This window comes from Crocuta crocuta, unplaced genomic scaffold, assembly GCF_008692635.1.
Source record: "Crocuta crocuta isolate KB4526 unplaced genomic scaffold, BGI_CrCroc_1.0 scaffold566, whole genome shotgun sequence".
Classification (NCBI taxonomy): Eukaryota; Metazoa; Chordata; class Mammalia; order Carnivora; family Hyaenidae; genus Crocuta; species Crocuta crocuta.
The window spans coordinates 204,401-228,454 of NW_027533114.1; the positions used below are offsets into that span (position 1 = coordinate 204,401).

Below are 24,054 nucleotides of genomic sequence, written 5' to 3' on the forward strand. Positions count from 1 at the left end.
CCCAGTTTAATTGATTTAAGGTCTGTCTTCATCCAGGTGCTCTTGTTATCAGAAGTCTGTCTTTCTCCACTTTTCTTATCCTTTGTGTTAGGCATCCTCCTAAAGGTATCAGCACAGTGGCACCAAGAGGCACCGGGCTTATGTGCTTGACCTTTTACTTTCAGTTGTAGGTTACCAGCAATGTTTTTTTCTCCCCTCACTGTTTTCAGCAAAAATTCCAAGCTTGGACATTATTGACTAATCATTGTGACCAGGGAGATGAATTAGGTAGGCATGGTAGACATGCCCAGATGGGTTGAGAATATGGGCAAATGATCCTACAGAACAAAATCTCGTAGGGATAGGTACTAGGTGAGCAAACAGATGTCAGAGACATTCCATTAACATGAAAAGTTGTTCTAGGGAAACTTCAGTAACCCACTAATTCCATATACTTAGGATTTCCTACAGGAATGCTAAAATTGTGAATTTCTCAGATTATGTACATCCTGGTAATTAGTTAATTTTAAGACTTTCAATAAACTTTTGTTTTTTTGTCCTTGATAATAAAAATTTTTGTAATCTATGTGACTTTTTTATTAAGAAAAAATTTATATTTGAACTTTTTCTAGTACCAAAAATTTCCCAAATCACTATAAAATTTCCAAAAATTATTATAAAATTTAGATACAAATATGATGTGATTTTTTTATTAAGTTTGATTCTCTTACTATTATCTATGAGCTGAGTTTTAAGTATTTTCAGATGAATATATAAAATTGTTAATACACTGTAGGATAAATTAATGACTTGCAAATTAAATATTAAAATGATTTTAACAGTTTGTACTTAGAATTCTGTCCCATGTCATGGTCTATTATTTCCTGAAATAAAAATGATTCTATAATTTGTATTATATAGTGACAAGACCTGAATCTACTTTAAAGAAAACTTTATTCTTTAATAGTCATATATGTAAGTATATAGAGAGAGATGGGAAGGAAACGATGTTTTAAGGATGTAGTTCCCCAAGAAACCTGATCTCTCTCTCTCTCTTTTTAATGTTCATTTATTTGAGAGAGACAGAGAGAGACAGACAGAGAGAGACAGAGTGAGAACAGGGGAGGAGCAGAGAGAGAGGGAGACATAGAATCTGAAGCAGGCTCCAGGTTCTGAGCTGTCAATGCAGAGTGTGATGAGGGATTCAAACCCACAAACCAAGAGATTATGACCTGAGCCGAAGTTGGATGCTTAACCGCCCGAGCCACCCAGGCGCCCCCAAGAGACATGATCAGATTACTTAGATCTGGCTTTCACTATGACTTGTTGTATGGCTCTTATCATCAGCACCATTGATACCTAAAAGAAAATGTGTTTTTTGTCTAGCCTCTTTCAATTGACATGGAATCCTTTGAAGTATGGGTACAGTCTCTATTACACAAATGAAGAGTTTGAGGCTTAGAGATGTTAAGTAACATATGTAAATTATAATTATAATAGCTGATAGCGATGGACCCAAGATTCTTTTACAACTATGATTAATTTTTAAGCAAGTGTTTTTAACTTATGGAAGAATGCCTTCTTGCCTCTGTTATGTAACTTGAAAATCAATATAATAAAAGCAATTGTGTATATATATATGTATATATATAATCTTTGCTAGCAAATATTTTATGATTGTATGTCATAATATTTCCTCATGCTTACAACCAAATCAAGTCAGTCTTAACTAAGATAAATTAAAAAATAGGGAGATATCTTTAAAATATAACTTTACATTAGGAAAAAATTAGCCTAAGGTTTGTGTTGCTTTTATGCAAATACCTGTCTTTCATATTTAGCATTTTTGGCTCAAGACTGAGGTGATGGTTGCTAGCAACTGACACCTTCATTTTTCTTTATTTTTTAGATTCATTCAAAACCTTTTTCAATCAGCGATTTCTGTATGCTGACTATGAAAGTAAATTGTGATATAAAATGGAAAATAACACCTCTGAATGAGGCAAGTTCTTAAATAAGATTTATTTTACATTTCTTCTTCTAGAACGCTAAACATTCAGTTCACTTTAATTCAGTTAAAACAAACACAGTATTATCATACTTATAGATTTTGAGCAGAAACATGTATTTCCTTTGGATTACTGTGACTCTAGCTATATTTGGAATATATTTTACTCACTGATATAAAAAACAAAAACCTGCTTCCTTGTTAAAGTTGAAATTCAGGATTGGTGACTGACTTAGTCCCATCTGATTTTCTCCAGTGGCTTTTGATGTATGTTTTCAATCATATATTTTTGTTATTGAAATAAAGCATTAAGTGTTCACTTTATTGTCAAAGGGGCATTCATTCTTTTAGTGAAACATACTTTTCATCTCTCACCAGACAATGATATGAATTTTATGAATGTTCCTTAGTGCTTTCTTCTGATGCCATCACTTACATGTATAACTGTAAGACAATATCTTAAAATGTTTTTAAAAGATTAGTATGAATCACTAATTTAGTTTTTCTCTATGAATTAACCTTCTATGTGACCATTTGCCAACTGGAAAAAAAAAGCTTTCAATAAAGTAATATGAATTGGTTGAAACATACAAAAAAATGTACTCAGGTACACTTTTTTTTTCATTTGCTACATGTAATCAACTGAACAAGACCTTGCAGATTAGAATAAGTATTCATTGAAATGAATATACTGTAATTTTGGACTCTAAATCTGTAAACTACATGTTACAAATGACTATATAAATGAGTTATTTGGTTCCTAGGTAAAACGCAAGTCAAGAAAGGTTTTATATATATATATATATATGTATATATATATATATGTATGTATGTACGTATATGTATGTATATATGTATATGTATATATATATATTTTGTCTTACCATTTTGTAAATTTTGGCAAGTTGAAATATGGTAGTTGAGTGCCACTTTCCTAGAGTCGTCCCACACTGATGTCAAGAAAAGTCATTGTACTCGCTACATGGAGAGTTGAAACAGCAAATTTTCTAACTTTATCCACTTTCTCACCCACCATGGACTGTGACACTTGCTAGCTGACCATTTGTCCAGGTCCATTTAGACATTTTAGATCCAGTTAGCCATTGTAGCTACTTAATTTTTATCCCCTCTATTTTCTGTCTCTGCTAAACTTCTACTGGGTTTATAAGTTGGCGAGCTATTAATGGCAGCCTCTCAGTATTATTTTCCCTTTGTAAAAGGAGCAAGCAAATCCGTTAGTTTGCATACACTTGCCAAATGTCTGTCCTTTTGATATTTTTTATTTGTAAAATGTGTTTATTTATCAAGTGGATTAAAATGCTTGAAATGTGGTAACCAATAAAAAGCATATGTGTTTTTTTCTCCTTTGCTCCTGTCCATTCTTGTACTTGCTTTTAGGCTTCTCTGTTTTCTTTCCATCATTTTTATGTAACTTGCTTCCAGCTGAGAGGCCAAGAGTGTGGCTTTCCCTCAAGCTGACGCAAGTATCCTATTGCTCTATAATTAGCCCTTAGGGATTGCTGCAGAAAGAAACAGCCACCTCTTCCCTGCCTTTAGGGACTGTCTATCATCTCTGCAACACACTCAAACTTCATAACCCTCAAGAGCTAAATCTACAGACGTTTATATACGCCTTAGGTAAATAAAAGTTTGTTCATAATTGCGTATGTTCAAAAATATATTACTAACCGATGGTAACTCAAATCAATATCTGATGGTATGGGAATTTTATTCACGGAGGTATTGTTCTGTCTATAGATTCATTTCTTTAAAATGTGGTGTAAAAATTCCTATTTAACACCCAGACTCAAGAAACAAGGTTCTCCTTTTTATTTTGTAGCTGACTACTTACACCATTTCTTGTAATTGCTTTTCTGAGAAATTTGAGTCTTTCTGGCTAGTTTGGAAATGTTTCTTTGGAGAAAGCACAGACAACAACAAAATCTGATTACATAAATATGCGTGTGGTTCATTGGAAACTGCTAAGTATTTCACAGTATCTATTAGAAAACCAAAGGATGCATACCTAAGTTCTTGATTTTGACATCTGAGATTTAGGTTTATGCCTTAGTCTCTTTGGGAACAATAAAAAATCGGACGAGAATCTGTTGAATATAGTGCTGCCTTCTGCCCCTCTGCCACATTATAATAGCTGAGGGCAGATTCTTGCTGAGGGCCCCTGGAAGTTTGTCAGCAGCCATTCAGAGCTCCTATTGTGTACAAATCAACAGGGAACCAGTACTTTGTCATTTTCCTAATGTAGATATACTGTAACTTCTGCCCCCACATGTATTCTCTACCTTAGTGGGTTGCACCACCAGCCATTCTATTTCCAAAGCCTAGAATCTTCCTTGGTTCCTGCCTCCTTTTAATTTCTGGCATTCCTATCAATTAGGAAGACCTCATAATTATACTACCTTAAATATTTTTCAGTTCACCCATTTTTTTCCATCTCTATTATGAGATCCCTATGTGTGTAGGCCTATACTCCACAGATTCATTATCTACAGAAATCACATATTAACCTATATCAAAAGTAACGAGAGCTTTTTAATTTCTTGCTTATAACACAATGCATGATTCTACTTAACCAAATAAATCAGTAACCAGCTGGACAACATTTACATAAATCGCATGGATTCTCAAAGCCTGGGTTTCTCACTTTGACATGTATACAGCCCTCTTAGGGTCATTGTAAAGATCACATGCAATAGGGGCGCCTGGGTGGCTTAGTCAGTTAAGCGACCGACTTTCGCTTAGGTCATGATCTCGCGGTTCGCGGGTCGAGCCCCGCGTCGGGCTCTGTGCTGACTGCCAGCTCAGAGCCCAGAGCCTGTTTCATTCTGTGATTCCCTCTCTCTCTGAACCTCCCCTGCTCACGCTGTCTGTCTGTCTCTCTCTCTCTCTCTCTCTCTCCTAAAAATAAATAAAACATTAAAAAAAATTAAAAAAAGAAAAAAGATCACACACAATATTACACCTAAAGCACTTTGCACAGTGCTGAACACAGAAAAGCAATCGATACATGTTAGCCACTGTCATTTATGAACATGTTATACAAAATCTCTATATTTGAGCCTCTGGTTACCTTTCCAACCTTTCTCTCGTTAGCCTTTGCTTCTATCCCAAGAGCACCAAATGGCTACTAGATCCCTACATTACCACGCTGTTTGAATTCCTGTTCTGTTTTTTAATATGCCTAAAGTTCCTTTTCAAGTCTCTCATTAATTTTACCAAGGTGACTGCTCTTAACACTCAATTCTGGTGTCACTTCTTCCAGGTAAACTGCCGGAATCCCCTTTATTCTGTCCAGGTCATGTATCTGTTATGAGTTTTCTAGGGCTATTGTAACAAAGTGCCACACACCAGGTGGCTTAAAGCAACAATATGTATCTCTCACGGTTCTGAAAGCCAGTGATGCTGAGACTTCACCAGGGGATGCTGCCTCTGAGATTCTGGATAGAATTGTTTTTTGCCTCAGGATGCCTGGGTGGCTCAGTTGGGTAAGCCTCTGACTCTTGATTTCAGCTCAGGTCATGATGTCATGGTGGTTCGTGAGTTGCAGCAGAGTCTAATTGGGATTCTCTCTCTTTCTCTCTCTGCCCCTCTCCTGCTTTCTCACTTTCTCTCAAAATAAGTAAATAAATATTTTTAAAAAAGAATTATTCTTCTCTTCCTAGCCTCTGATAGTGGTTGTCAGGCCTTGGCGCTCCTGGGTTTGCGGCTACGTCAGTCTAATCTGCCTCTGTCATAATTTTATGTTCTCCCTTTGTGTCACTATTTGTGTCCACATTTCCCTCTTCTTAGGAGGACATTATCCTATTGGATTAAGGACCCATCCCACCTCACCCCATCTGACTTTGTCTTACGTAATGATATCTACAGCAAGGCTAATTCCAAATAAGGTCACATTCTGAGATCCTGGGGCGTTAGCACTTAAATACATCTTTTGGCAGGGACACATTTCAACCCAGAATAGTGACTGTATGTCACCCGATGTCACTGTGATATACCTGTGCATACATACATCTATCATTGCACTTAATCCATTGCATGTTAATAACCTTTTGGAGTATGTGTCTCTTCTAGAAGATTTCAGGCTCTTTAGAGCATGTGCCATATCTAATCTATCATTATCTTTTAACACAGGCACATAGTAGGCTTTCAATACATGTCAATTAAATGAACAAAACATTGTTCACCATTTAAAAAACAGGTCTTGTAATACAAAAGATTACAAGGATTGATAAGGTCGCATATTGCTTCGCAATCTGATTTTTATATTCCCGTTGTTACAAAGAGAAAAAAAGTAGGACTACCTGGAATTAGGAACAAAGAGACTTTAGTTCTTTTCCCCAGGGTTCTCATTGTTACTGCGGCTTTGAGACAATCACTTAATGTCTTCTTGCTTATCTATAAAATAAAAATGGAAGAAGTTATAGCTTTACAGATTTATATTTTGCACTTTCCATTATAGAATCACCAGAGACTTAATTTAATCAGAAAGCAGAGGCTACTTTTGAAGAGCCAGATATGTCACATTTGGTTTTTCACCTGGAGGACATGAAAAAAAGGGTCATGACTGTGAAGTGAAGATTTTGTGAGAAGGTGAAGAAGCAGTATTGAAACTGGTTAGGAGAGGATCCTGGAGATGAGGGGAGCACACACAGGGTTCAGGGCTGATTGGCTGTTGGGAGGCAGGGAGGAGAAAGAGATTTAGGAAGTATTGTTGAATGACTCTGTTGAACATTTTATCAAATGCCAGCTATTATGCTATAGATGCTGGAATCTAAACTTTCAGACTTCAGTAGAATGATATTTTTTGATCAATACAAGAGACTTTACATGTCTTTCTTTGTGTAAGTGTGTGTCGATGAGATCTCTATTGAAGTGACTATACCTTGTAGTTATAAAATATTTACATTTCCCTCACTGTTCCGCATTTTACAGTACCTTTGATGTAGGGGGGTGAAGCTGTGATACAGTTGTTTTACATATGAGTACAGTAAAACTCAGAAGGATAAATGATTTGCTTCTATACTTATTAAGATTGATCCTTTCAGATTCTTTTTCTTAAAGCATATATGTAATTTTAACCTTACTTTTTTTTTTTTTACTCTAACAACATATATTCCATTTTCTTCACTAGTAAAAATCAACAGATACTTCTTTTTTTTTTTTTTTAATTTTTTAATGCTTTATTTCTAAGGGAGAGAGAGAGACAGCGCGAGCAGGGGAGGGTCAGAGAGAGAGGGAGTCACAGACTGAAACAGGCTCCAGGCTCCGAGCCGGCAGTCAGCACAGAGCCCGACGCGGGGCTCGAACCCACGAACCGCGAGATCATGACCCAAGCGAAAGTCGGACGCTTAACCGACTAAGCCACCCAGGCGCCCCTTAAATCAACAGATACTTCTTAATCATCTTGTATCTTCAGGGATAGCGCTACAGTCCCGTAAAGTTAAAAAATACTATGTGTCTTTGAACATGGTTTTAAAGTGGAGCACAATTCTCCCAAACGAAATGGTTTTCTATTTTTGTCTCTGCTAATCAAGAGTATTTTAAGGAAGCTGTTCATGAATAAAATCTAATAGCATACTGATGTAAAGATCACCATATATTAATAATTTTAGTTAATGGCAATCCAGTGTCAAGGAAGAAAACTGAGGCGCATAGTACTAACTGGCTTCTTTCTACTGACTAACATTTCTAAATTGAACCCAGGTGATCAAAAGTGAAACCATGAGGTTTGAGGCTGTTTTATTTTACTTGGAATTTTAAATATAATACTTATGAGAGGATTTTCTCTCTTTTTTTTAGAAAACATATTTTATTTTTTGCCTTTTTAATTATTTCTTACTATGTGTAATTATTAACTGTCATCTCTCCTCAATTCAGTAGTCCAGCATTTGTTGACTGCCTACACCATCTCAGGTTCTGTGCTGTGTTTTCCTATACATTATTTCTCTTAAGCCTCAAAATAATCACAGATTGTAATTACAAATAAGCAGAAATTGAGGCCCAGGGGACTATTCATCTTGTCTTGTTTTTCACAATAGTGTAGGTTCAAATGTAGGGTTTAATTCTAGGGCACTTCCTGTGTCACTAATGGTATCTAACCATTTTAAGTATCTTAGTATTATTTCACATTCCAGCATTGTCCATAATCTCAATACTTTGTATATTTTGCATGTTTTCTAAATATTTATATAATCCATTGTGGATTATACAATATAAATCCATTTAACGATAGCATGGATAAAATGATCACTTTGATTACAGACTTTTTCAATCATAAATAAATAAATAAATCTGCAGCTACTACTCTGTAGTAGAATTGTATTTTACTTAGAAAAGGAAGAGACTATATTTTCTTCTTTTTTTAAAAGGACTCTCTTTTTGAAAATAATTGCTTTACATTAGAGCATTCCCTGAATTTACATGTTAGAATATATGTGACTAATGAAGAATCTAGTGTATATGGGCACATAGTAGGTAGTCACAAAATAACTTTAGTTTTTATTGTGTGTTTGTTAGTTATCTAGAGTACATATGAAACTTTGTTTCTCTAAAGGAAACAATCTTTAAAGAATAATGTAATGGCTATTGAATAATACCAGTATGCATTGGAAAAAATATATTGATATTGATTGATATTTTAGCTCTTTTTTAAGGCAGAGGGTAATGATTCTGTGTATTTCATTATAAAATTTTCCAGAATGGTGCATTAGGCATTCTATTACATATTTATATTTCATATTTGTGATTTTATAATCACAAAGGAAACAAATGAAATATAAAAGTATTTAATCCTGATTTGGTTCAGTAATGCAAAATTCTTTCACTTAAAGCTCAAATTGTATAGAGTATTCAGTAAATTATCTATCTATTCCAAATATAGGAAAAATGTCAATCACTGGAAATGGCAACCAAGAAAATAAATAAATTATATTTAACTAATGGTTGCTTATTCTCTTTAAAAATAGCTTGTGATACTAGATTTCCCCCTTTTCTCTTTCACCACAAGCCTTAAATTGGTGTTGATTTTCTCAACCATGCATATGTTATGAAGCATGTGTCTCAGATGATTCATTTTGTTGTGTACAGCTCCACTTGAATATAGTTCCTAAGGTATGGAACAGTTCCACAAGTCTGAAAAAGACAAATATGAAACACTCTTGAAGACATTGTCTATCCATCCTCATGATGTCATACTTGTCATCAGTCATTCTAAGATAGATTAACACTGTTATCTTAAAGCCTTTGGTAACTATCGCAGAGTTCTAAATGATGTGTACTAGCTTGCTGGATATTTGGCAGTGTTGGTTTCCATTGTGTCAGAGTTCCTAGCTGACTTATATCTGTTAATTTTCTTTAGAAAAAGGCTATAGCTCATCTCAATATCAAAAATAATTGTAGTACTTTAGAGGTAGATGTGCAGTAAATCTCGGAGAAACGTTTGGGGAAATTTACAAAAAAATCACTTACATGAAAGCTGCATTGTATAGATTTTATTATGTAAAACTTCAAAAGAGATAAAAGTTATCTAAGAATATGAAGTAGTTAATATGTATAATCCTAAAAGAGTTATCATTGTCTTTAAATTTTCAATATGCTTTAAAATGATTGTGAAATAAAAAATGTTCACTCTGCTTTAAAAAGGAGAAAAGTATTAAAGACTGAAAAATCACAATTATCCTACATGTCAGTGATAATCATTGACTTCTTCAGGCTTATTCTCTACATTTATATATGCATACAGCTATAAAACTAGTTTTAAATGTTTTCACTTTCAATTTTAATATAGAAGATTTTTTTCAGGTTAATAAAGGAAGCGTTATTTCATCACTTTTTTTTTTCTTTTTTTAAGTTTTCATTTAAGTTCCAGTTAGGTAATAATATACAGAATAATATTAGCTTTAGGTGTACAATATAGTGATTCAACAGTCCCATATATCACCCGGGACTCATCACAACATGTGCCCTCCTTAATCTCCATTACCTATTTAACCCATCTCCCCACCTCCCTTCTGCTAACCATCAGTTTTCTCTCTATAGTTAAGTGTCTGTTTTTCAGTTTGCTTCTCTCTCTCTCTCTCTCTTTCTTCCTCTTCTCCTCTCACTTTGCTCATTTGTTTGGTTTCTTAAATTTCACATATAAGTGAAATCTTATGGTATTTGTCTGATTGACTTGTTTTACTTACATAATAACTCTCTAGCTCCATCCATGTTATTGAAAATGGCAAGATTCCATTCCTTTTTAAGGCTGAATAATATTCTATTATCTATATCTATATCTCCACTCATCAGTCGATGGACACTTGGGCTGTTGCCATATATTAACTATTATAGATAATGCTGCTATAAACATCAGGGTGTGTATATACCTTTCAATTAGTGTTTAGGTATCCTTTGGATAAATACCTAGTACTGCAATTCCTGGATCATAGGGTATTTCTATTTTTAGCTTTTTGAGAAACCTCTATACTGTTTACACAGTGGCTACGCCAGCTTGCATTGCCCCCAACAGTGCACAAGTGTTCCTTTTCCTCCACATTCTAACACCTGTTGTTTCTTGTATTGTTGATTCTAACTGTTCTGACAGGTGTGAGGTAATATCTCACTGTGGTTTTGATTTGCATTTCCCTGATGATAAGTGATATTGAGCAGCTTTTCATGGGTCTATTGACCATCTGGAAGTCTTTTTTGTAAAAATGTCTATTCATGTCTTCTGCCCATTTTTTAAATCAAAGTATTCATTTTTTGGCTATTGAGTTTTAGAAGTTCTTTATATGTTTTGGATGCAAGCCCTTTATTGGATATGTCATTTGAAAATATCTTTTCCTATTCCAAGGTTGCCTTTTAGTTTTGTTAATTGTTTCCTTTGCTGTGCAGAAGCTTTTATTTTGATGAAGTCCCAATAGTTTATTTTGCTTTTGTTTCCCCTGCTCAGGAGACCTATGTAGAAAGAAGACCTATGCCAAAGAGGTTACTACCTGTGTTTTCTTCTAGGATTTGTATGGTTTCAGGTCTCGCATTTCGGTCTTTCATCCATTTTGAATTTATTTTTGTGTGTGGTCCAGTTTTATTCATTTGCATGTTACTGTCCAGTTTTCCCAAGCCTATTTATGGAAGAGAAAGTCTTTTCCCATTGTGTATTCTTTCCTGCTTTGTTGAAGGTAATTAATTGACCATATAATTGTGGGTTCATTTCTAGATTTTTTATTCTGTTCTGTTGCTCTGTATGCCTATTTTTGTGCTAGTATCATACTGTTTTGATTATAGTAGCTTTGTAGTATAATGTGATGTCTGGAATTGTGATGCCTCCAGCTTTGCTTTTCTTTTTCAAGATGCCTTTGGCTATTCAGGGTCTTTTGTGGCTCCCTACAAATTTTAGGATTGTTTGTTCTAGCGCTGCAAAAAATTCTGTGGTATTTTGATAGGGATTGCATTGAATCTGTAGATTGCTTTGGGTAGACATTTGAACAACATTTGTTCTTCCAGTCCATGAATATGGAATGTCTTTCCATTTTTTTGAGTGTGTCCTCTTCAATTTCTTCTATCAGTGTTTTATAGTTTTCAGAATTACAGGTCTTTCACCACTTTGATTAAATTTATTCCTAGTTATCTTACTGTTTTTGATGCAATTGTAAATAGGATTAATTCTTCAGTTTCTCTTTCTGCTGCCTCATTATTGATGTATAGAAATACAACAGATTTCTGTGCGCTGATTTTATATCCTGTGACTTGACTGAGTCCGTTTATCATTCCTAGCAGTCTTTTGGTGGAATCTTTTAGGTTTTCTATATATAGTATCATGCAATCTGTAAGTACTGAAAGCTTTACTGGTTTCTTGCCTATTTGGATGCTTTCTATTTCTTTTTGTTCCCTGATTGCTGTTAACTAAGACTTCCACTACTATGTTAAATAAAAGTGGTGAGAGTGGACATCCCTGTCTTTTTAGGAAAAGCTCTCAATTTTTCCCCATTGAAGATGATATTAGCTGTGGATTCTTCATAGATGGTATTTATTTGTTGAGGTATGTTCACTGTAAACAAACTTTGTTGATGGTTTTTATCATGGGTGGGTATTGTACTTTGTCAGATGATTTTTCTGCCTCTATTGAAATGATCATGTGGTCCTTATCCTTTCTTTAATTAATGTGATGTATCGCATTGATTGATTTGCAAATATTGAACCACCTCTGCAACCCAGGAATAAGTCCCACTTGATTATAGTGAATATTTTTTTAATATGTTGTTGAATTTGGTTTGCTAATATTTTGTTGAGGAATTTTGCACTTATGTTCATCAGAGATACTGGCCTGTAGTTCTCTTTTTTTGTTATGTCTTTATCTAGTTTTGATATTAGGGTAATGCTGACCTCATCATTTTTTTATGGCTGCCTAGCATCCAATAAAAGAGATGCATTTTAATGTATTTAACCAGACTCCATACATTATGGTATTTATCCATATACTTTCAAAGTAAAATGCTGTGTTTAGATTTGAAAAATACATTTTTATATATCTCTTCCTTTTAGTAACTGTTCTATAAACTTTATAATATCTTAAATATGAGGTGTTTTCACTAGAGAAAGGAACTGAGGTAATGGATGATGTTGTTTACCTTCCAAAAATCCATTCTCTAACCACTCTCCCTTTCTTCCTCACTAGCAAAATGCTGATTTGTCCATTTTCCTGTAAAGAATGCAGTCCTTCAGAGAAGCCTGTATGCCCCTCTGGCCCTGTGATGGTGAACTTTCACTGGGCAAAACCAGTCTCGTGTATTTCACTCCCCTTGTGTGATTCTTTTAAGAACAGGCATGCTGACTTAGGCATAGGCATTGGTTACTTTTAGGTAATGTTCTCTAAGGATGGTCCGCTGAGTGGCTTACGTGTAGAACATCATTACTTCTAAAGTGTAACAGAAGATAGGACTTACTTTTTTCAATATTATATCATCTCTGTGTAACACCTGCAAATGCAATGGTTACCTGAGGACCATAAGATAAAATCCAAGAGAATTTCATAGAATTCAAGCCACAGTCATGGCTGTTAAATCTCTGAATTAACCAAGTTGTAACAAACCGTATTCTAATTTTTATTTTGTGAGATGTTGCAAGACTTATTTTTAAGCCACTTTTATTTATATTTGCCTTTTTTTTTTCAGCCTAAAGCATTCTCATACAAAGAAATGTCAGCATTTCTCTTGTGTTTATAGCTTTCTGGTGATACTATAAATCAAAGCAGGTAGGATATATGCTTGATGTGTATCTCTATCTGAGGTCATGAGTGGAATTAATATAACAGAGGAAACCTAACAAGCCTTGCTACCAGAAGTGAGAGATGAAACATCTAAGGGGAGAGGAACCCATGAAAATTATTGGTCTTCGGTGACCAGCAGATGTGGGCTTTCTTTAATAGTTACTATGTGCCATGTCTGTTACACTATCCTTACAAATTATGAAGACAATGAAAATTATTTTTATGTAATATAAAAAAAACACCTTACTACCACACTCTTCAAAACATTATTATGTATAAGGACAGAGTTAGACAGGAAAACATCATTTCGCTCTGCTGTGTATTCCTGCTTTGGAAGTCTTATTTTTATTTATTTATTTATTTATTTTTTAATGTTTTATTTATTTCTAGAAGAGAGAGAGAGAGACAGCGTGAGCAGGGGAGGGTCAGAGAGAGAGGGAGTCACAGACTGAAACAGGCTCCAGGCTCTGAGCTGGCAGTCAGCACAGGCCCCGACGCGGGGCTCGAACCCACGAACCGGGAGATCATGACCTAAGCGAACGTCGGACGCTTAACCGACTAAGCCACCCAGGCGCCCCTGGAAGTCTTATTTTTAATATATAGTGTTGTATATACTATATGCATGCATGCATATGCACACATTCACACACACAGTTTTTCATTTGCTTTCCTTTAGCACTTTATTAAAAGCAAATGTGAGGAAGCCAAAGGCATTTTTCCCAGCTCATCTTGTTCCTTTTATAGGCTTTCGGGTTAACTCACTTCAGTATCCAATGTTACTAAAATTCCTTTTTTTCTTTGTAATTCTCTTTCTGAATTTTTATTTTATATATCTTAATTTTTCTCATGTATAAACAGTTTGATTTGGAAATGCCACATATTGAGAAGAAAAAATAACAGGATTTAACTAAATGGCTCAGGATAACATTCCTTGTCTTAGCCCAGTCATGCAGACAAGACATTTTTGTAGCTCATGAAAGAAGAGAATGCCTTGTAATAGTTTGAGGAATTATAATAAAGTAAGTATGTCTCTGACTTAAAAAGAAAAAAAATGGAGAAAGTACAATAACATAAGAGTCTTGGAAAAAATATATATATTCGTATCCTAACTAGCTCTCAGTAAAGTGGATATTGTCTTCACTTAAGGAAAACGTGCATATAGTATATATGCATATAAAATATTGCTCTTTTTATTTAGGAGAAAATGAGCAATACCACTGTTTGCTGTATTTTTAGATAATGAATGCAGATACACACCGATTTATTTAGTTAGCCATACATGCAGGTAAAGAATGTTCAGCTCTGAAATGCTGTCATACGTAGGTGGTAATAAACTAATAAATATGCAATGCTAGTTATTTTTAAATGGAAAGTTCCTTTATAATTTTATATTGTCATAGCATTCCCATTGTTATAACATTCAACTACTAGAAGATTATAGCTTAGAAATCATTGGTACAGAGCTCAAGACTGAAATGTTTTTCTATGCAATGTTTGTGAATATGTTAATTTTTAAAGCACATTTCCATTTCTTATGGATGTATGCTTCTATGAATTGTACTCATGTCTCTGACATAGCTAATCATTTTATTTTTGGAATGGGCTCCTTAAATATTCCCTGGATGTTGACTGATGATTATGATAATTTCTTCTATCAAATATTACCCAGAAATATGTAGAATATTGGGAAATTGGATTTCCTTATAAGATAGCCACATTTTCAAATATATTTCTATATTTTTAGAGTATTATTAAGTCAATTTGAAAAATTCCCAGGAATAAGTCCTTAAGGTTCATAAATTTGTAAATTTATATGGTAGTAAGAGAATCTGAAAAGGCTTCAGTTTTTTATTTNGGCTTCAGTTTTTTAAATTGCTATTGGAAAAGTTTAGAACATAAGAAGCAATATCTTTTTAGTACAGTAGAGAATTATTATTTTAAATTGGGTTTTGTAAAAATAAAATTATTTCAGTCTGTAAATATGAAATAGTCATTTTTTGTATATGGAATGGTAAAGTAACACAGAAATATTAATTCAATTTAATATGAAACAATGGGCTCCGTTAATAATTTCTTAATGTTTGATATTTAATATTTTATAAGGTTTTACAAAGGTCCAGAGTCAAACTACATTCCAATTTCTGTAAAATGCTTTAAAAGTTTGCTTATGTCAAGTAATAGATCTTAGTTTCCTATATCTATTGCAATAAGATTTATGCACTGGGAATTTCATAGTGATCATACAAAACAAACATATAATATGATGTCTTTTAGTAAAATTATACTGAAAACATTTATTTGTATAGGGAAATAATATATGCAAGTGGAGGCCTATTCATTCTTTTAATAAATAAAACTGTACATTATGGAGACAATGAACACCTTAGCCGTGCTCTACTGCAATGACTTGCATCTTATTATGTAAGACTTGTTGAAGGTGACCACCTTAGGAGATAGCTTTCAATATGTCTTTTTATTTAAAGGTTGGCCAACAATATGCTGAGTTGGCATTCTAATCCTTATAATTTAAGAATGTTTCTTTATATGGCTAACGGAACGTTCCATAATTGCTGATATTAAGACTCTTGACATAGGCAGATTATCCTGGACTATGGAGATGGGCCTTAAATGTACTCAGAAGGGTCTTTTTAGGGAATCCAAAAGGTCAAAGAGGGATGAAGATAATCCATGTCAGAGTAAGAAAAGGTGATGTGATATGGGACCCAAGCCAAAGAATGAGGGGCAGCTTCTAGAAACAGGAAAAAGCAAGGTAACAGCTTCTCTTCAGAGCCTCCACCAGCCTTACAAACATCTTGGTTTTAACCACATTAGACTCATTTTGGACATCTGATCTGCAGACGTACAAGACAATAGATCTACATTGGTTTAAGCTATACATTTGTTATAGATTGTCCCAGAAGCAACAAGAAAATGGGAAATATAGAATGGGAATGTAGAAAATGGGAGACTTGAGTTTAGGCAGTTCCCTTGCGAAATGCAGAACTCAGTTTCCATACATTGTCAAATTGTTTTCTAGGACATCTTGCATTACTTTTAATTTATGCTTTAGAATAAGTTCCTCAAAAATGAAAACACCAAATTAGGGGCCTTTTTTTTTTGTTGCTTTTCTTTTTTTTTTTTTCGTGAAAACTCCTTACATTTTATTTATTTATTTTTTTTGTGCTACTTTGTTGCTTTTCTTAAATCACCACTTAAATCAACCTCTGGTCACAGACTGGTTATGAGAATGAGATCAACCCAAAGAGCTGACACTGAGGGTAAAAGGCATAATTCCTTGTTTCAGGAAGAGGTGGATTTGCATTCTGTTTGTCACTTATAGGTTACAGGACTTTACATGAGTTATGTAAGCTTGCTGGGCTTCAGTTTTCTCAAGTGAAAAATGGGGCGAAAAGTAACTTATTCAAAGGACTATAAAAATATAAATGAAAGACACAATAGGCAACATGAGAAAAATATAATACTTAAATATATAAAAATTAAATGTAATTGTAATACATAAGGGGCACCTGGGTGGCTCAGTTGGTTAAGCGTCCAACTTTTACTCAGGTCATGATCTTTAATTTTGTGGGTTCGAGCCTGGTGTCCGGTTCTGTGCTGACAGCTCATAGCCTAGAGCCTGCTTCAGATTCTGTGTCTCCCTATGTCTCCCCTCCCCTACTTGTGCTCTGTCTCACTCTCTCTCTCTCTCTCTCTCTCTCAAAAATAAACATTAAAGATTTAAAAAGAAAATTGTAACACATAAAAAAGTGGAAAGCATTGCCAAACTGTTTTGTAAATGCTTAAATGTATAGCTATGAAATAAGAATTAATTTATTTATTTTGAGAGCGAGACAGAGGCAGAGAAAGAGAGGGAGAGAAGGAGGATCCCAGGCAGGCCCCACACTGCCAGGACACTGCCTGATGTGGAGCTCAGACCCACAAACTGTGAGATCATGACCTGAGCCGAAATCAAGAGTTGGATGCTTAACCGACTGAGCCACCCAGGCATCACAGAATATATATATTTTTAAATAATAACAACTGATTTCCTTTTCTTGGACTACTTAGTTTTCTACTATTTGAGACCTAGATGGTTTCTTTATGGTATATATTTATTCATGTCATGAAATAGTGGCCTTCTCCTTCCCAAGCTTCTAAGTCCTAAATGAATGCCAGATCAGCAGATCCCTGAGTGACAGGCAGTGGAAAATAAAGAATGTGTAAGACACTTGTTCTATTGATTGACATTGAGCAAAATATTGGTGATGCTCACACATTAATTAGTGCTTTTCATATTGCTACTTTTTATCATGAGAATTTTAAAAAATATGAGTTACTCTGATTACCTAAACTGCTTTCAGATTTTTAACATTAAAATACTACAACGGTGGTGTTTTGTTTGTTTTGTTTTTGACATAAACCTATATTTCAAATATTTTCTTCTTAGAGAATAGTGCCTTATATGATTCAAACACAGATTTGTCATATATTAAATGCTGTGAAATAATTGAGTCTACTAAGGGTGTGTGTGTTTCTTCACATACATGCTTTTGTATAAATGCCATTTGAAAAGCAGGAATGTAAATCCATATGACTAATTTTGCTAACAAAAAGACATTCACAAAGCCCTCTTTTTTTTTTTTTTTTTTTTACACTATCATATTTTGTCTTTGTAGTGATTTTCAGTGGGGTTTTACATATTTAACACTTCACATGGCTGCAGCATCATGTGAAAAGTTTCTTAACATTCCCAGGAATGGCTTGTTTGTACATACTGATTTTAGAGTGTAATAAGAATATGTGGTCAAAGGATTCATTCATGGAGAACCCCAGTGGATCCTTGTATCTATTATATGAGAGGTGTTAAAAAATATAGTTAAGGATCATGTTTATATGCTTAACATATAAATATGTTGTAGTCAAACATGAGACAATAGCTGTTAATTTTTTTACTTAAAATATTTTTTAATGTTTATTTCTTTTGGGGGGGGAATTTAACTAGGGGAGGGGCAGAGAGAAAGAGAGAGAGAGACAGAAAGAGAGAGAGGGGAAGATATACAATGTGAAGCAGCCTCCAGGCTTGGAGCTGTCAGCCCAGAGCCTGCCAGATGGTGAGATCATGACCTGAGCCAAAGTCGGACACTTAACCAACTGAGCCACCCAGGTGCTTCAATGGCTACTAATTTTTATCTGGTTATTGAAGTTAAAGCAAAGATCATTTTGTTGTATTTAACAGAAAAGAGGCTAATTAACTTATTTGATATATAAAAAGAACTTATCTAAAAAGAGTTATGCACATAAACCCAGCATTTTCATTTTCACTATATGCTACTTATCATTGTGGTAAGTAGAGGGATTTTTTTTCCAGAGATTTCTTCATTATCACACTTAACTAATTTTGTTCCTATACTGTTCTTAACCATATCTGAATGAATAAGTAGGTTGTGAATGATTCTGTATCCTATTGCTAGTCCTGGAATTATGTATGTCTTCCCTGGCTGTCATCATAAGACAATTTTTAAAATTAAACAATATTGCTTTAAGATCAGTGCTAATAATAGGATCCAACGTATTAAATAGCATTTATTAAATAAATGTGATCAGTAGATGGTATGTTGTATGTAAGTTGAAGGTTTATATGTGGGTTGAATTAAGATGACATGATTTTGGTCTTTTCTTTTGGAAACATCTGAATAAATATTCATTCATCTTTTGTTCCTCCTATGCTCCGAGATTGGTCTTTCTAATGGCTGCATACCAATTATGGATTGAGGGGGCCTGGTTGTGTAATGTTAAATTAAATTTAGAATCTCCTTGGAATGCCTGATCCACATCACTATTGAAGGAATCCTGGGCCACTTAGAAATTTTACACCTGGTCTCTACCTCATCAGGTCATCACAAGTACTCCTAAGAACCTATCAGAGTGAATTAAATCAGTTTCCCAGAGTGACCATGAAATGCTTGGGTCACACTCTCAGAAGACAGCAGCCGCATGGTTTTCAGGGCACTCTTCTGGAGTCCAGTGACCATTGTTTGATTTCTGAGAATCTGAAAAGCCATTTAACATCTTCACACCTATTGACTCCTTTGTGAAACTGGAGGTAATAATATTCATCTGATGAAAGAAGGGACAGAGAAAGATTTATGTGAATATGCTTTCCAAGTTTGAAAGGTCACACAGATCCCGGGCATTGTTACTATACATTTTGGACTCAGTATGTCCCAGGTAAAGTAGTTTACGTATAACTAATGATTTGGCTTACAGTTTTGATTTTCGGTTTTTGCTTTTTTAAATGGAAATCTACTTTTCTCCCGTTTCTGTTCTAAACCCAAAGAATTTATATGCTTTTTGTGTGCTATTTCATTTGTACCCTAAGTTCCTCTCAAAAGACCCAGTCCTTTGGAATGAAGTATTATTAACCTATCCTGAAACAAATGGCTAATGTTAATAATTATAATAGTCATAACTATAACAGTCAAAAGTGTACTTTGTGTATATATATATATATATATATATATGTTGTACTTTACACTTTTTCCTAATGCATTATTATAAGTGTATCAACTTTGTGCAGTAATTACACAACTGGCTCCCATGTTGTATGTGTGAAAAGTGAAACTCTGAGAGATTTCTCTGAGAATTCTGTTTGTCAGTGTCATATGCTCATACTTTACTGTCTACTCTTAGCAGCTTTCAAATGTACAGTATAGGATTATTAACTATAGTCCCCAAGCTGTACATTGTGTCCCATGACTTAATTATGTTATAACTGGAAGTGTGGAACTTTTGACTCCCTTCAGTCATTTCTCCTCAAAACTGACTATTGTTGGAGTGGATTTTTTTTCAATCACATAGAGTTTCAGATGAAAAAATATTGAAACTTTTATCACTGTAAATAAGCCTTAATACTTTCATAAGATTATGATGTTTTCTCTGTGAATATTAGTGGATTAGGATGCATTTGACCATATTATTGCAGTCTTTTCTCACCCTTTATTGTGGGTTTTAAAAGTACCTTTAATATCGAGGATACTGAAAATCAGTTTTTAATTTATATTTATGTTAAAAGTAAACAATGAAAAAATCTGAGTTGAAAGCACATGAGAACATTTGATTATTTTACATTTATCATATTTAATATTTTAGAATAATCTACTTTAACAATTTTTATATAACTATAAATATATATAAAAAATTTTTATGTAACTATAAAAATACTCTCACTCGTGTAAACTGTTCATTGTTCNTCCTCAGGGCACCATCTCGCAGTTCATGGGTTCCAGCCCCGAGTTGGCTCTGTGCTGATAGCTCAGAGCCTGAAGCCTGCTTCAGGTTCTTTGTCTCCTTCTCTCTCTGCCCCTCTCCTGCCTGCACTCTGTCTCTCTTTCTCTCTCTCTCATAAATAAATAAACATTATTTTTTTAAAATATTTTTTATTTATTTCTGAGAGAGAGAGACAGCATGAACAGGGGAGGGTCAGAGAGAGAGGGAGACACAGAATCTGAAACAGGCCCCAGGCTCTGAGCTAGCCGTCAGCACAGAGCCCAACGCGGGGCTTGAACGCACGAACTGTGAGATCATAACCTGAGCCGAAGTCGGACGCCCAACCAACTGAGCCACCCAGGTGCCCCTAAACATTAGTTTTTTTAAAAAAGAACATAGAACCATTAAACTTTTGTTTCTGAAATGTAGTTGGTCTTCAAACAGTCGATATTATAATGTATCTTATACAAAAATAATATTTCAGAGATTATCTACCTTTCTCCCTGATTTTTAAAATTTTTAACTTTTAAAGAACATCTAAATAATGCAATATAATGTACTAATAAATACTAATAAAATATGTAATTATTTTGAAAAGTTAATGTTGTCAAGCCTTGTTGTTTGATCCAGAACAAAGATGATAATGACTGCAAATATATTATTGGTATAGCATTTTTTATTTATATACCTGTTCACATATATTATCTCATTAGTTAGAAGGCTTACTTGACTTATTTTTATAGCAAATGGTTGCTTATTTTAATTTTCTTATATATGCATAAATAGTATTTTCATAACTTAAAAAATATGTAGTATGAATACTGGTTGGTGCACATGTCTAGATAGGTAAGTGGATAGGTGGATTAGAATAGGGTTCATATTATATTTTTAATTGAGTCTATTCAAACATAACCATGTGAAATCTCTGATTGAAGACCACTGTGCAATAAACACTTCCATAATTATAAATTTTAACCTTAATGCCCTATTCATAAATGAGTAGTAATCTGTCTTTTGATATAAAACACTGATTAAATAATAAAAAATGTGTAGTAGCCCTTGGGTATCTGTGACTAGAATAGACATAACTTCTAAATGAATTTTATTATTTCAGCTGTAGAAATCAGAATGAAAGGTTAGTAATAGGGTGTAAAACAACAGTAGACCAAGAAAGCTATGATTTAATGACTGCAGAGCAGAAATACTACATATACAGAATATTTACATCTCACTGAATTTTATGATCTGTACTTTTTCATTATTAATTATTACTACTTCAAATGCAATCCTGATGATAACTTTCTCTAACAAATTACAGAAGTAACTGTAAGTTTATATAGCTGCTCCTTTTATAAACACCTGAGTTAGATTTAGGAGGTTTTTTCCAGGTGTGATATGAAAATTGTATGCCTTAACTGCAAAGAAACATGTATTTTAACTTTGAGATATCTCCTTCCAAAAGATTTTCTTTGTAAAAGGGAGGTGCTATTTCTTTAAAGTCTGGGCACACTAAAATGGCAAGATCCCTCCTTACCACTTAGGTGTGAGGCCAGGCACATTTACATTACTGTTATTACACAGTTGTCTGAAAATCATCCTCAGACATTACATCTACACCAGAGAATTTAGGGACATGTTCCTCCTCCGGATTCACTGTTACGCTAAGTTGCATGATAAGTATGGAATATTGGCTTTTATTAATCTTCCACTGAAAGCACAGAATATATTTTTCACCTTACAACATTCACTAATGAATCAATTTTAACTTAGGTACTAAGTAAAATCCTCATTAAGGCCAACAAATGGTAGCCTCAAGGAAACACAAAGTATTTTCACAGTAAATCAGAATGAGTTCTTCCTTCGATGCCCCCTTATCCCGCCAGTATGCAAGCAACAATTCAGAAGAAACGGTCATTTCATGAATGAAGCATATCTTCAAGAAGATATAACAGAAATTTCTAGCTGTGAGGCATTATATTTCTGAGATGAATAAACAAGAACAGAAAACAGGATAACTGTAGTATGTCTTATCCTATACACTTAGTGACAATATAATAGTTGGGAAAAATATTTTTCTATGGAAATATGTACCTATCAATAAGTTATTGAACCTAGACAATATCTGAGTAACATTTACCTTAGCAAAGCCACTCTGAACTTGAATGTCTTTTTTCAAAGAATCAATTTAATTATATGTATACCTACCCATGATTAAATCTGGGTAGGCCAGATTTGTTTAGCCCAGTTACCACAAAGGATGCCTAGTGTATATTTCTATCTTGGTAGTGTTTTTTGATTATTCTCTTTTGGAGATTTAAGGTTATTTTAAGTTACAGGATATTGGCGTTTGTGACCAGCCATCTGTGAGGTTAGTGTAATTATTTGGCCAAATACAAGGAACATGAGAAACCAGTTCATAAAGATGGCTTTACTTATGGTGTTAGTAATACATTAATTAATATAAATTAAATTTTAAGAGATTTTAATATTCAAATATTAAATTTTTATTGACTTAGGTTTGGCTAAAAGTGTTTCCACATCATATTTTTCCCTGCCTTTCAAATGGATGTCATGATAATCATTGAGTTTATTTTATAGCTTCCTAATAAAACTCTGTGGTTATATTAAAATTTTTTTTAATAATAAGGGTTAGTGATTCCTACCAAGCAGTTACCTGTATTCATGTTGGCCCCATCCTAAGGACCAGTTAGTGTTGCTTATTAAATTTCTAACTCAAAATTGTATTGTGTCCACTGAAAAATCAAATTCATTAGTATGAGTAAACTGAATGGATTTTTATTTCTAGTGTTTTTTTAGTATACTACAGATATTTCCTTCCTAAGTCTAAAACTCTAAATTGAACAAATCCTTATTTAAATCTTTGTAACAAGAAGAAAAATAAAATCAGCACTGGTATTAATCATGATTTAACTTCCCATAAGTTTATTATTTCTTCTTTTCTTTTTTTTGACTCCAGGTGCAATAACAGAACACAGTGTGCGGTGGTGGCAGGTCCTGACGTTTTTCCAGACCCATGTCCAGGCACCTATAAATACCTTGAAGTGCAGTATGAATGTGTCCCTTACAGTATGTATATTCCTGTACTTTTCTTGTGAAAAGACATTAAGCTTTGTTTTGCATGCATTGATGAAATATTCTCTATGGAAGCATAAAAATTATTAGATACATTTTTTTAAAGACTGGCTAATTTGAATTTTTTAGGATCATAAATCCTCTCATCATTGAAAGAATTAGATGTTGCTTGCATGACCCTGAGGTATTCATTCTGACTGTACATTTCTGTATATCCATACTGATTCTAAAACTTGTCTTAAGGCAAGAATATAACATTTTTAGAAAAATGTTAACAGAAAAAAAGGATACTGCATCCCTCTAGGTCCAAGCAAACAGGAAGTGAAAATGGATAATATACTTGCATATTATATTATATAAATATTATGTATATATATAATATAATACATTGCTATATATATTATATAATGTATATTATTATACTTGTATAGTGGCATACAAGTTG

At 33.9% G+C, this 24,054-nt stretch overlaps 1 protein-coding gene across 1 annotated transcript in view; it reads left to right on the forward strand.

Annotated features, from left to right (window-relative positions):
* Window positions 1-24,054, forward strand: part of ADGRL3 (adhesion G protein-coupled receptor L3) — a 517,257-nt gene that overhangs the window by 157,902 nt on the left and 335,301 nt on the right. Inside the window, exon 4 of the mRNA XM_077746215.1 lies at window positions 23,494-23,603. Coding sequence (XP_077602341.1) covers window positions 23,494-23,603 — 110 coding nt within the window. The remainder of the gene's footprint in view (window positions 1-23,493; window positions 23,604-24,054) is intronic.